Source organism: Montipora capricornis, unplaced genomic scaffold (assembly GCF_036669925.1).
Source record: "Montipora capricornis isolate CH-2021 unplaced genomic scaffold, ASM3666992v2 scaffold_464, whole genome shotgun sequence".
NCBI lineage: Eukaryota > Metazoa > Cnidaria > Anthozoa > Scleractinia > Acroporidae > Montipora > Montipora capricornis.
In genome coordinates, this window is record NW_027180200.1 from 147,501 (window position 1) to 160,000 (window position 12,500).

The 12,500-nt window shown below is 41.6% G+C and overlaps 1 protein-coding gene across 1 annotated transcript in view; it reads right to left on the bottom strand.

The window, feature by feature from the left end:
- The window catches only part of LOC138036174 (EF-hand calcium-binding domain-containing protein 5-like), a 22,091-nt gene that overhangs the window by 428 nt on the left and 9,163 nt on the right, over nt 1-12,500 (bottom strand). The window contains exons 12-19 of the mRNA XM_068882534.1: nt 11,789-11,925; nt 10,129-10,530; nt 8,812-9,093; nt 7,698-7,804; nt 5,073-5,329; nt 3,833-3,929; nt 2,131-2,366; nt 1-1,755 (exon numbers count right to left, since the gene is read on the bottom strand). The exon at nt 1-1,755 is cut by the window's left edge and continues 428 nt beyond it. Of these exons, the coding sequence (XP_068738635.1) occupies nt 1,535-1,755; nt 2,131-2,366; nt 3,833-3,929; nt 5,073-5,329; nt 7,698-7,804; nt 8,812-9,093; nt 10,129-10,530; nt 11,789-11,925 (1,739 nt within the window). The 3' untranslated portion in view covers nt 1-1,534. The remainder of the gene's footprint in view (nt 1,756-2,130; nt 2,367-3,832; nt 3,930-5,072; nt 5,330-7,697; nt 7,805-8,811; nt 9,094-10,128; nt 10,531-11,788; nt 11,926-12,500) is intronic.

Consider the following 12,500-nt stretch of genomic DNA (forward strand, 5'->3'; position numbering starts at 1 on the left):
CACACTGAGAGATTGACTTCCGTGTGTTCCTTTTCATTTACAACTGTTGTAAATAGAATGAAGGCACCTTAGCCACTTGTAGTAGTGCTCCATCTGGTTTAGCCCGGCAGTTATAACATAGCTCTTTTCATAAAATCGATAAAGAACAGAAAAGAAATGAAACGAAAAGAAAAGAACATAAGAAAACATGTACCGTAACATTTTCCTCAAGTTTTAAACAATCTATATTGTTATATACCTAGACTTTCACTCAACAAAACGAGCACTGCGATTGGTTGATTCTTGGTCACGCGCCTATTCAAATGTATCCCGACCGGGATACAATCCCGCAGTCGTAGGAAAAGTCTAAATATATAACAAAGCACATAATGTCTGGTCCCTCGGGAAACTAGTTAGTTCTGTTTTCCCTCGAAGGACTCTCGGGAAAACCAAACTAACTGTTTTCCTTTCGACCATAAATTAAGTGTATAATAGGTACCTTTAGATCGTAGCACGAGTTTTCCGCACTGAGCATGCGCATAAGGTTTGGATGCCGACATTTTTCGAAGTGCGCGTGCTCAGAACGGAAAATTGGTATTCGTAGTCCTCATCGTCCTCCCATGTAAAGGTCCCAAATATTAGGAGACCGGAAGTGGACACTAGTCATAGGACAATGGTTTCTCCCAGATTTTTAAAATATGAATGTTGTTGTGTCAAGACAAGTTAAATAGGAAAATATCTCACTTTGTAGCCTTCCATGGCTCAAAAACGTCGCACACCTTACTGAACTCAGTGCATGAAGAACACAAAATACAGAACCGGGATGGACATTTTGGTGTTTTGATCTGTGTAGTAATAAGGTCTTGGCCAAACTTAAGAATACCCGCGGCCGGCCATTATTTGCAAATGATTAAGATGTCGCGTTCATCAAACGAAGCCACTTTAATAACACAATGGTAACCGGGTATTCTGAAGTTGCTACAAGATATCAGCACTGATCTCAAAGCGGTTAGACTCTCGGAGATTGTGTAGAGCACCTGCAATAAAATACAGCTTGCCTCGATAGTTAAGTGGATGTCGACAGTACCGTAGAGTGCGAGGTGCTGGTTCTAGTGTTTCACTCTTCTGGCTGAATCTATCTTCTCTTTGTTTTCATCTTTAACTTATTTCAAAGTAAGAAATCAGTTTACTACGTGTAATCTCACCGCGAAGGGAAACGTGGTAGCGGTGAATGTTTTCCTAATGGAAGGCGCTTTATGATTTTAGGGTCCATTGTTTCTGTTGTGGATCCATTTTCGTCATTTGTTTTTTCAGTGAACCAATTCTGAGGGTCGTTAGAACAGCTTCTTTTTGACCTGCCTAAATATTTTCCCTCTACCTCATTCTTAGCTCGGCAAACTGTTGTATATTAAAAATATTTTACGAAACGACACCAAACGGTATGCGATGGCATACTATAGTTTCACAAACTACTATCTTTGCAGTGGCCAGAACAACAGGAAATTGCTCCTCGACAAACACCACACGCGTCTCCCTAGTTCTCCCAAAACAAAGTTTACTCGGTCCCTTCAGACCGTGTCCACGTGTCCTGGGGTGAGGGCCGTCCCTTTCCTAAGTCTGTGAGTATTTCGCTCTTTGTCGGGCTCACGATTTTTCCTGGGCGAGTTTCACTCATCTTCTCGGTGTGTTCAATCAATGATAAACAGACAAACGCCCAGTTGAAAAGATACTGCGCTGGTAAAGAGCCATGCTTAGCTACTGCTCCTTGAGGAACATCTGAAAGAGGAAAAAATCAACCAATAGTTGTATCTAGCAGCGTACGTTTTCCTGGTTAGAATTTGGTTGACATTTTTACTGATTCCTTATCGACTACTAACAGACCTGTATCCTCCGGACAGTTCTACATAGGTAATTAAAAGGACGATTTTTACCCAAAATTTGTCCCTTATATGAATATTTCCCGAAGAGGAGAAAGTAATATTCGGTCCTGGTTATTTCGTTTCTGAAAAAGCCAGACCTTCGCGATACTGATTCCCAGCAAATATTTACTCCATCAATCCAAATGAAGCTAAATATTAGTGCCTCACTTTCCTTCCATTTACCTCTACAGTTTCTTAAGAGACTCATTCATCCAATCTCTCCGATACTCACTTTGCAGTTTTGACGCTAACGACTTGGCATCCACTCCTCTTACGTTGCTCTTGGCCGTGGGATCGTATGACGTAATGAGGCGCACTAAATCAGCATTCACAAGTTGTTTACAAGTGCTCCACTCGTCAAATCGCTCCTGTTGTACCCGGTCCGCATGGAAGATTCCTAAGACAGCCTTGAGAATGTCGTGGATCACTTTGGGCGGGTCTTTGTAGCTCTTGATCTCAGCAAAGGCTCTGAGGAGTTCAATCAACATCACTCATGATTAGGAAAAAAACACACAGAGTCACGGTAAGAATGAACACCTATCAAACATAGCTTTTCACCAGAAGCTGTTCTTTCTTTTTTTCACAGGCTGGACAAGTTAGCTATGTTCAAGTGATGGAGATCATGGAATCAGGTGCTGAGAAGACCAACTCTCGTGAGGGTATTAAGAGGTTTGATTCAAGCCCGGCGCATTCGTCAGGAACCTTGCCTGTTACCTCCCACCTCTCTCATTGTTCGTAGGCAAAGTTAAGATCGATCTCATATGCATCCTGGGTTGAGGGTTTTTCTGCGCGTACTTCGGTTTTCCTCCTTCATCAAAATCAACTAACATCTATTTACATTTAACTGTGGTGCTGTGCTACGAGATCTTACATGACCGTAGAGCTGCCAGAGACGCCTTATCTACGCTTTGGGCTCATTAATAATAAAGATCTCGGTGAGCTGCGCCCTTCGTAATTTAATCCCTAATTGACTGCAAGGAAAGAGTTTAGCACAGCCATCTATCCTATTCTATTATGTTTAATTCCATTCCATTCCATTCCACTCCATTCAAGTAATGACCTTAAAAAAATGACATCTGCAAATGGTTACATCACTAACACAACAAATCCTATTTACTGTTCGCAAAGAGTGGAAAATGTACACCACAGTTGAAAGGTTCATCTCTGACAGCAGGTGGTCAGCCAGGCCTAATTCAGACCGAAGTTCTCGTAAGAAAGTTCCACTTGGGCGGGGAGCGCAACGTGAGCTAGTTGGATCTTTAATTTATTAGATTTTGACTAAGAGAAACACTGACTGATGCCGTAATATAAGATCAGATAACAACAGAGAAACTAGGCTAGAGCGGTTTTCAATTGAGTGTCGAAAGTAATTAGCGAACTGCTTTGCTTTTGCATTACTTCACTCAGTGATTGGTTCAAAGGTCTCGCGCCATTTTTTCAACCAATCAGAAGTGAAACCAAAACCAATCGTGGCTCGCGCGTGCACATTTTCCCGCGCTATGTGTCGGCTACGTGTAATTACTTTAAGTTTTGATTGGCTTACTGGATTGCCTCCGTCCTTTTCTATTGGCCAAAATAATTACTTTGGTTTGGGTTTTACGACACTCAATTGAAACTCGCTCTAATGAAAACTCTCTGCGTTGATTGGTTGCACTTGAGGTGATTATTACGCGATAATCACATGAGTGTTTTTTTCAAAATGGCCGCAAGCCGTTTTGTCGATATGACAGACGAAATTCGTCTCGGTTTTTATTCACCGATATTCACCTGGCCTTCTGCGAATATTTGTTAGTTAGTCGTGGCTATAGAATACTCATACTATGCATGTGTACTAACGCGACATCCATGGACTGCATACCACTGACAGGTACAAGAGGACGAACTAGATTGAAAACCAAGTCATAAAAAAACAAAAACAAAAACAAAAGAAATACCTGGCGTCTAGTCTGCCCACGTTTTCTCTCAAATCCAACAGCATGAGTCGATCAAACAGCACGTCAATGCGAGCGTCTTCATATTCCTTTTCAACCTCTAAGAAACAAGACCATAAAAAATTGAAGAAAGCAATTGCTTCTCCCATTAATACCCCGGAGGCCTTGTAGCCCCTTCAGAGGGCGCATTTGCCCCGTAAAGTAAACCTTTTGAAGGTTCTTGTCTTTGGTATGAGTCAGACTTTACTGATAGGCAAGTAATTTAGGACCACCTGAGATCTAATTATGGAAAGTAGAGCGATTTTCAATTGCGTATCGAAAGTAATTAGCTCATGTAATTACTTTGGTTTATGATTACTTCACTCAGTGATTGGTTCAAAGTTCTCGCGCCACTTTTTCAACCAATCAGAAGCGACACCAAAACCAATCGTGGCTCGCGCGTGCACATTTTCCCGCGCTTTGTGTCGGCTACGTGTAATTACTTCGAATTTGGATTGGTTTACTGGATTGTCTCCGTCCTTTTTGATTGGCCAAAGTAATTACTATGGTCTTGGCTTTACGACACTCACTTGAAATCCGCTCTAAAATGGTTGGCTTATGAAGATGGGGAAAAACTGGCTACAAGGAGAAGAAACATCTTAGAGCTCAACCTGCAAACATCTCAACGCAATCAAGTCTGGGATTCGAACCTTGGGCAGGAGTCTTCCCATCACTTAAAACATACTGCTCCCCTTTTTATTCTCCACCCCTTGGACACTTAGGACAGGTTCAAATAAAACCATTCTCATCAGCTAAAGTTTGCCTGTTAAGGACAGTGCCTACTAGTTCAAAGGTATTTTTGCGCGGTATACTGAATATGCGGGAAAAGCTGATCTTAACAAGTGTTTTTGAAATTCAAAAAGAAAAGTGGGGGTAACCACGCATTTTTCGAAGATAATAATTAATCAACAACACTTGTAAAAGGCAAAATACAAAGCGATGTATGACGTTCTTTTCCAAATTGAAGCTTAATCATCTCTGAAAAATGCGTGGTTACCCCCTCCCCCCAATTTTCTTTTTGGATACCAAGAGCACTTGCTAAGTTCTGCTTTCTCCGCATAGTTTTGAACAGCGCAAAAATATATAAGCACCACCCACAGGAAATCCGAGTATATCAAGATGCGCAGAATGTATGCGTAATAACAATAGCAGGCACCGTCCTCAAGTAGTGGACACAGAAGAAATACAACGAAGTCTTACTAACCCAACACGATTTTCTTCTCTGCTGCGCCCGAAGTGATTTCACGAGCCACTTCTCTATGCGCAATGGCCAGCAATCGAAGCATGCGCTGTATCTCTCTGTTTTCATGCGGCGGAAGTGCCTTAAGTTCACCGATGCTGATGTCCACCACAGCAACAGCTTTCCCCTCCCCATCCCTGAGAGGGAAGGCCATGTGACGCTCGCCATAAGCATCTGCAGTGATGGTTTCCGAACTCTCCACACATTTGAACAAGTAGTCTCTACAACAACAAAAAGTTACAGTGATCACCTCTCAAACACTATCTCAAAATTGCCAAAGTTTCCTTAGTTATTGGGAGAGACTTCACATCACGTTTACGACAAACGTCAGGATGAAATTTACGCTTTGCCATAATCAAGGAAACTTGTTTGATTGCATGGAGAGAGGGTTTCGATAGCTTTTCAAAGTACAGGATTTGATCATGAAAGTACCGGACATTGTAAGCTTTTATTTTCCGTTGTTAGGCCGATTGCAAGTGCAGCCTTGTGAGCGAACCCTCAAGGAATATGGGTCCCAGCAAATTACTACAAATGAAACTCTCAGAAATGCTGTTTCCATTCTTGAGTTTGGAGGAAAAAAAAAAAAAAGAGAACTAAACTTATCGCGTGAATGAAATGCCAACAGATCAATTAGTCCGTTTGGTAAGCAAAAGAGGGGGAAGTGAGTGACTTTTTCAATTCAGTTAGTCTGAAGGATCTATTGCGCCTGATTGTCTTGTGCTTCTTGAGGCCATGGCTTCCTGAGATACCAAAGTCCACAAAGAAAAGAAAAGGAAAACGAAAAGTAAAAAAAGAAGCTAATAAATCTACAAATTTGTTGCGTCAAAGCACCCGACGTGAAGTGGTGAACAACCTGACGAAACGTCCGGCCCCCGGCCTCAAACCAAAAACCCTGTGATTGTATCTTCTTTCTTGCTTCTTGTTTACTGGCATCAAGTTATTTCCCCAAAGGAGAGAGACAAATAGAATAGAATAAAATAAGTTTCCTGCTTTTATGACAGGCAACAGACCGCAGTTTGACGATCTCCGTAAAATAACCCAATGCTAAGTCTCTCTATTGCATGATGAACTAGACAAAAAGACACTGGCAAATCATAATACAGGAAATAAAATAAACCGATCAGAGCTCGAAGGAAGTACACGAACTCAATACCAAGAGAGTAGATACGCGGCATGCAACATGTTATTTTTAGTTTTAAGAAATGTAGGTTTGAAGTGCGGGAACCCAACAAATTGACCTGCTTCCAATCTGTGTGGCTTCATAGTTCAGTTGGTAGAGCATCGCACCGGCATCGCAGAGCTCATGGGTTCGAATCCTGTTGAAGCCACGTGAATCAAATTTTTCAGGGGACTATACAGTGACAATTGCTTAAGTTGTCCAAATAGAGCGGTTTTCAAATGAGTGTCGTAAAACCAAAACCAATGTAATTAGTTTGGCCAATCAAAAAGGACGGAGACAATCCAGCAAACCAATCAAAACTCTAAGTAATTACACGTAGCCGACACATAGCGCGGGAAAATGTGCACGCGCGAGCCACGATTGGTTTTGGTTTCACTTCTGATTGGTTGAAAAAGGGGCGCGGGAACTTTGAACCAATCACTGAGTCAAGTAATGCAAAAGCAAAGAAGTTCGCTAATTACTTTCGACACTCAATTAAAAACCGCTCTAGCCTAGTAGTTTCTCTGTTGTTATCTGATCTTATATTACGGCCTCAGTCAGTGTTTCTCTTAGTCAAAGTCTAATAAATTAAAGATCCAACATTAGTTTCGACACTCAATTGAAATCCGCTCTAAGCGCGAAGATCACTTCTCTCGTTCGTCTATAACCCGCACTTCAAATACGTACATTTATTTCATTCATCGAGTCCTTCACGGGAACAAATGAGCCCAACAAATTCACCTGCTCTCAACTGAGTTACCTCATAGCTCAGTTGCGGGTACTCGGCATTGCACCGGCATCGCACATGTCACGGGTTCGAATCCCGTTAGAGCCACCTGAATTGTTCAGGTGTCTACAAGAGACATCTACTTAAATTGTCCAGTTGAGTGCGAAGATCACTTCTATCTCCCGATTTTTGGTTTTGGTTTCGCTATTGAGTGGTTGAGAAAGTTGCCCGCCATAGAATGGTCAATTGCTTTGCTTATAATTTTTGTGAAAGAAGGTTAGTACATCTTGGCAGCTGTGCAGCTCAGATGTGGACCAGGAGAACGTTTTACACGTACATGTACACGCAAAGATCAGACCACGACACCTACGTCCCCTAAGCTACTCTTCTTGAACGGTGAATGGCTTCTCTAACGTGACTTCCCACAGAATTATTTACGAATACGTGTAAGACGGTTTATGGTCCTTATCCGAGAAGCGTTGTGCGGCAATTTAGACTTAGAAGTCTCCCATTGTGGCAGCACTTTCTCCGCAGTGTTGGTCCACCCGAGGTTCGAACCCGCGACTTCCCAAACGAAAGCCCTGTGCACTCTCGCCATCTGGTTCGCGGGTCCAGATGGCTCAGTCAGATGAGTGCAATGAAAACCGTTTGGGACTCACTTGAAATGAACGGGATTATCGAGGTGTCTTAATGAGATTCTTACCTGAACAGATTATCCCTTCTGTCCAACCTGGGTGGATGGGAGTAGTGTTGATTCACTCCATTGTGAGCCAAGGTCATCATGCGACGAAGAACAAGGCCATCCGTTGGCTGTTAAGAAAGATCATTGAAAGTAAACCAGTGTACTACACCTTAGATAGCTGAAACAGGGGCGGACCTAGGGGGAGGGTGAAGAGAGTGCGAGTGCGCCCCCTCCCCTCCCCCCAAGAAGATATGCGACTTTTTAATACAACTAGTATTGTGGAAAAAAACCCGTCACCAGTCAGCTACGCCGACCATTCCTTAGTAGTGAAACCCCTTCTTAGAAAAATCCTGGATCCGCCCATGTGAAATGTGTAAAAACATTACTTCATTATCACTATGCAAGTTGCATTAACTTTTGAGAGAAAAATGATGCCGGCGTCTGGAGAGATGCGCAGAAAACGACAAAAAAAGCACGTCGACGTCGAGTTGGTCGAAACTTTGATATACCAACTTCCAGTAAAAGGTAATTACGTTAAGTATAATCGTAAATGGTTTCAACCCCAGAGTCCTGTCATAAGTTGCTGAACTACGTCCTTCTCAGGACTAAGCTCACCAGGATGATCGTACTTCACTAAGTTATAAACTAAGTCTGTGATCTTTTTGTTCGCCAAGGAGACAATTAATACTGAGCCTTTGTCCCTTTCCGATTGAAACTATAGATTATTTATCAAGCAAGGAACCCCTTTCATTCAATTGATTCGCTAAAAATACTATTACCAAACAATGCCTTAGCCAATCGCGTTGCTCCCTCTCTTGAAATATCACTATCATACAAACCAATAGTTCGTAATTTTTCCGGACGATCAAAACATTTTTCTGTTGTCCAACTTATGCGCCGATCAAATCGAAACTTCAACATCCCAACATCCCATCCCAAAAACTCTAGGTCACCATACTCGTTTACGAGAAAATGACGATTTATCTCTCTCACGGCCCAAGCGGTAAAGAAAACTCCGCCATTTTCTGTATGTGAATTGTAAAGTTTCGAGTTGATCGGCGCATTACCACATAATCTCATTACCTTGGCCAAATGTTAGCAATCCAGTTTATTCAAATAAAGTTCCTAAATTTACCTTCAATCCGGGCTCCACGAGGTACACATTAACATTTTGCACATTAGGACTGCGCCGAAGAATCCAAGAGACCGCTGACTCCGCAACTCTAATGGTCTTGCGACGGATATCAACAAATTGTATTGCCTGACTGAGCGCCTTAGCGACCCCCTGAAAGAAGCTGATCTCGTGGGTGATAAATACTGCTTTATGGGGGTCCGCTAACGTGTCAATACCAAGGATTCCAATAACTCGTCGCTCGTGATCTTTGAGAGGAAGAGCAATGAACGAGCCATCTGCACCCTGACAAGCAAGCCAGAGGAATGTGATTTAAAAAATGGAAGTCTAAGGTACCCAAAAAAGATAGCATTGCATAAAAGCGGAGTTGGAAAGATAAATAGTGCAAACGCAGCTTTTCTGAAACAATCGGACAAATGTCTAATTCGATTACAACCACGACATGGAACTAATTAAGATGGGGAGATATCTAATCACCAAGCGTGGAAATTCACAACCGAAGTAATCACCAAATTGTTTTTAAAGTGCTACTATGATGAAAAAATAACTTCCTTTTTTTCTTCAGATGTTTAAAGTATGATTGCTTAACACTTGACTGGCAAAATTTTGAGCTTCGATTTTTATCCAAAGGCTTTTTACTTTGAGTGTAAGTTTTGGATTTCATGGTCCACCATTACCCACGTTCCAAACTGACCGATTGGACCTCAGAGAATAGCCCTTTTCACGGTTAGTTTTTCTTATTTGCATGTAATCTAACGTGGATGCGAGGCAATTTCGAGTTAAAACTACAAAATAGCCCGAAATTGCCTCACATACATGCTAGATTATATTGTAATGCAAATTAGAAAAACTAACCGTGAAAAGGGCTATTGGATCTAAGGAAAAGTGATGTCATTAACTCACTAGCTTAAAATTTTAGCGTGTAAACGCATCTTATTATATACGCAAACACGAGTTTAAAAGTCTGAAAGCCTGAAACTCCCGTGTTGCATATTAATTCAGCCGCGTACACACGCATTGATTAAACTATTGAGTCTTTGACGTCATTTTCTCCTCGATCCACCTCTCTCAAGATTTTAAAGTTAGTAATATAATGGCGGACCATTAAATAGGAAAATTCCAGTTAAACTAAACAGCTGTCTTTTTGAAATCAAGGCTTAAAACTTTGGTCACTTAACTGCGTAGTTAACATAGTTTTGAAATCCAAAGAAAAATAAAAATTGATTTTTGGTCATAGTAGCACTTTAAATCAATCGACAAATACGGTAAGTTCCTCATCCTTATATTGGTATAACCTTTTTAGACACAACTTGAAACTACCTCTTCTCTTCGATAAGGATTCCACAAAACAATCCCCGAGTGAGTCGACACCTTGGGCACGTGAATAGGCTTTCCAGTGTCCAAAACGGTCCAGCTGATCGCCTTCATGTCTCTGTAAAGTACTTTACCCAGCACATACGGGATGTCATCCACAGTACAAGCCACATAACGCAATACTGTTTCCCCGCGATACAGCAGAACAGCGTCATCGTTGTTTTCGAGCATGCTCACAGACGCGTTGATTATCTTCCCTTTCCCGTGCTCCTCAGCGTCTTTATTGAGCACGTGAAACACAGCGCGGTAAACTGGATCGAGTTGTGCTCCACCAGTCTGGGCAGCGGCATCGATCATTGTCATCCAACGTTTTCGAGCATCACCACGCTTGCGCTCCTCGAAAGACCGCTGGAAACATTAGTCAAAAGAAAAAAAGGGACACATTGGGTGAATGTGCCAATACGGTACGCGAGTCAATTATTTTATCAATAGAAATGTGAATTAATAATAAACAATGAATTCTTTTGTTTTAGGAGAGTGTCACCATGATTGTATAACGACTGGCTTAAGAAAGTTTTAGACGTCAAATAAAAGGACTTTTTCCACCGCCTCCTGCTTTTGTTTGTTCATCCAGTCATAACTGATATTCCAAGATGGCATTTGCCAGTCAAAGCAAAACAGACAGACCTCGTAAAAGATTTTTATGTTGACTGAATGCAAAAATAGCCGCCAACAAATTATTCTTTTGTCTTTGTGTTAATTAGCCTAACTAGCCTCGTTTTACAGCCCACATTCTTTGAATTTTACGCGTGTGACCGAGGCTAGTTAGGCAAATTAACACAAAGACAAAAAAATAATTTGTTGGCGGCCATTTTTGCATTCGGTCAATGGTGGGTGAAGAAAAAAAATGATTGTGGATTGTACGAAAAAGAACGAAAAACAACTCATTGTATAATATTACGGCCGGAAAGACTGCCCTGAAAGCTCTTTTATTGCGCAAGTTTTCACAACACCTTGAATGCCCCCAGGTTTATCAGTTTCAAAAACGATTATGGCAAGTCCCCTCCTTTGTGTTTAACTGCCTCTTTCTCCGCATGCAAGCTCACGGCAAAGTTCTCTTTAAATGTATTGGGAAAAATGACAGCTCCCTGGTCCCAGTTCCTTTCTATTTGTTAACACATCAAGCATTTGGGGGCTTTAAGTCTTTAAGTACTGTTCAATAAACGAGCAAGAGTGTTTTATCAGGGTTTGAACCATACGCGAAGTCAAGCCGAATGGTTTTAGACCTGATAAAACACGACCTGCGAGTTTATTGAACGGCTTCAAAAATATTCCACAAAAAGAGTGTCTCTCTGGAGTCCAAACAAAGGTTCAAATTTTGGGAGGAGAACATTTGAATACAAGAAAACTAAGCTATGCTTTATTAGTATGCTTTACATAAAAAAACTCTAATGAGGAGTGTTTTCTTAATTTATTGCAATAATAGGGAGCTTAATCACGTGCATAATTAGCTCATGCACGTGACATCTTATCAGTGAATATAAATTATTCATGGTGAGCGTACTTGATCAAGCACAAGTGCTCTACCAATACCAACAAGGCATACGACATTAAAGAAGATCAACAGAGAAAAGAAAAAAAAACAACGAAGGATGGCACGTCTAACCTCCACACTCTTTGTAAGAAAGTCGATGAGTGATTCAAACCCATCTTCGTCAGGGAACGATTTGACAATAGCATCAATACACGTGCGGAAAGACTGCTTGTCGAGGGTACTGTTCACTCCGCCAAACACCAGCAATGCTGTAATTAAAAAAACAACAACAACAACAAAAAGACATACGGTCACAACAAGTTCGATGAGCAAGAATCCACATGTGACCTGCAGAGAATAGAGAATTGCTACAAAAATGAATATTCGCTGTTTTCCAGATATGTCCAGAAACGCTCCTGCACGCGGATTTCAATAAGCGTCACCTTCACGTCTTTCAAGCACAGGCAACTCAACTCACAATAAATCAGGTTTAAAGGAAAGGAAAGGAACTTTATTTAAGTGTCTAGTCGTTGTAGCGCTGGAGCGCTAATTGGGGACACTGTAAACTGAAATGAACAATGAAAGTAAATCAAGTCAAATGTCGGTTTTTGAGGAGAGGGGACACCGGAGTGCCCGGAGAAAACCTCTCGGAGCAGAGAAGAGACCAACACACTCAACCAACATAGGACGCTGAGTCTGTGAATTGAACCCCGGTCACAATGGTGGGAGGCGAGTGCTCTCACCACTGCACCACCCCTGCACTTCATTACGTGTACATCATGGATTTTATCTGACAGTGCACCTTCAACAAATCTGCCAAATTGAAGGCAACAGGACATTGGTC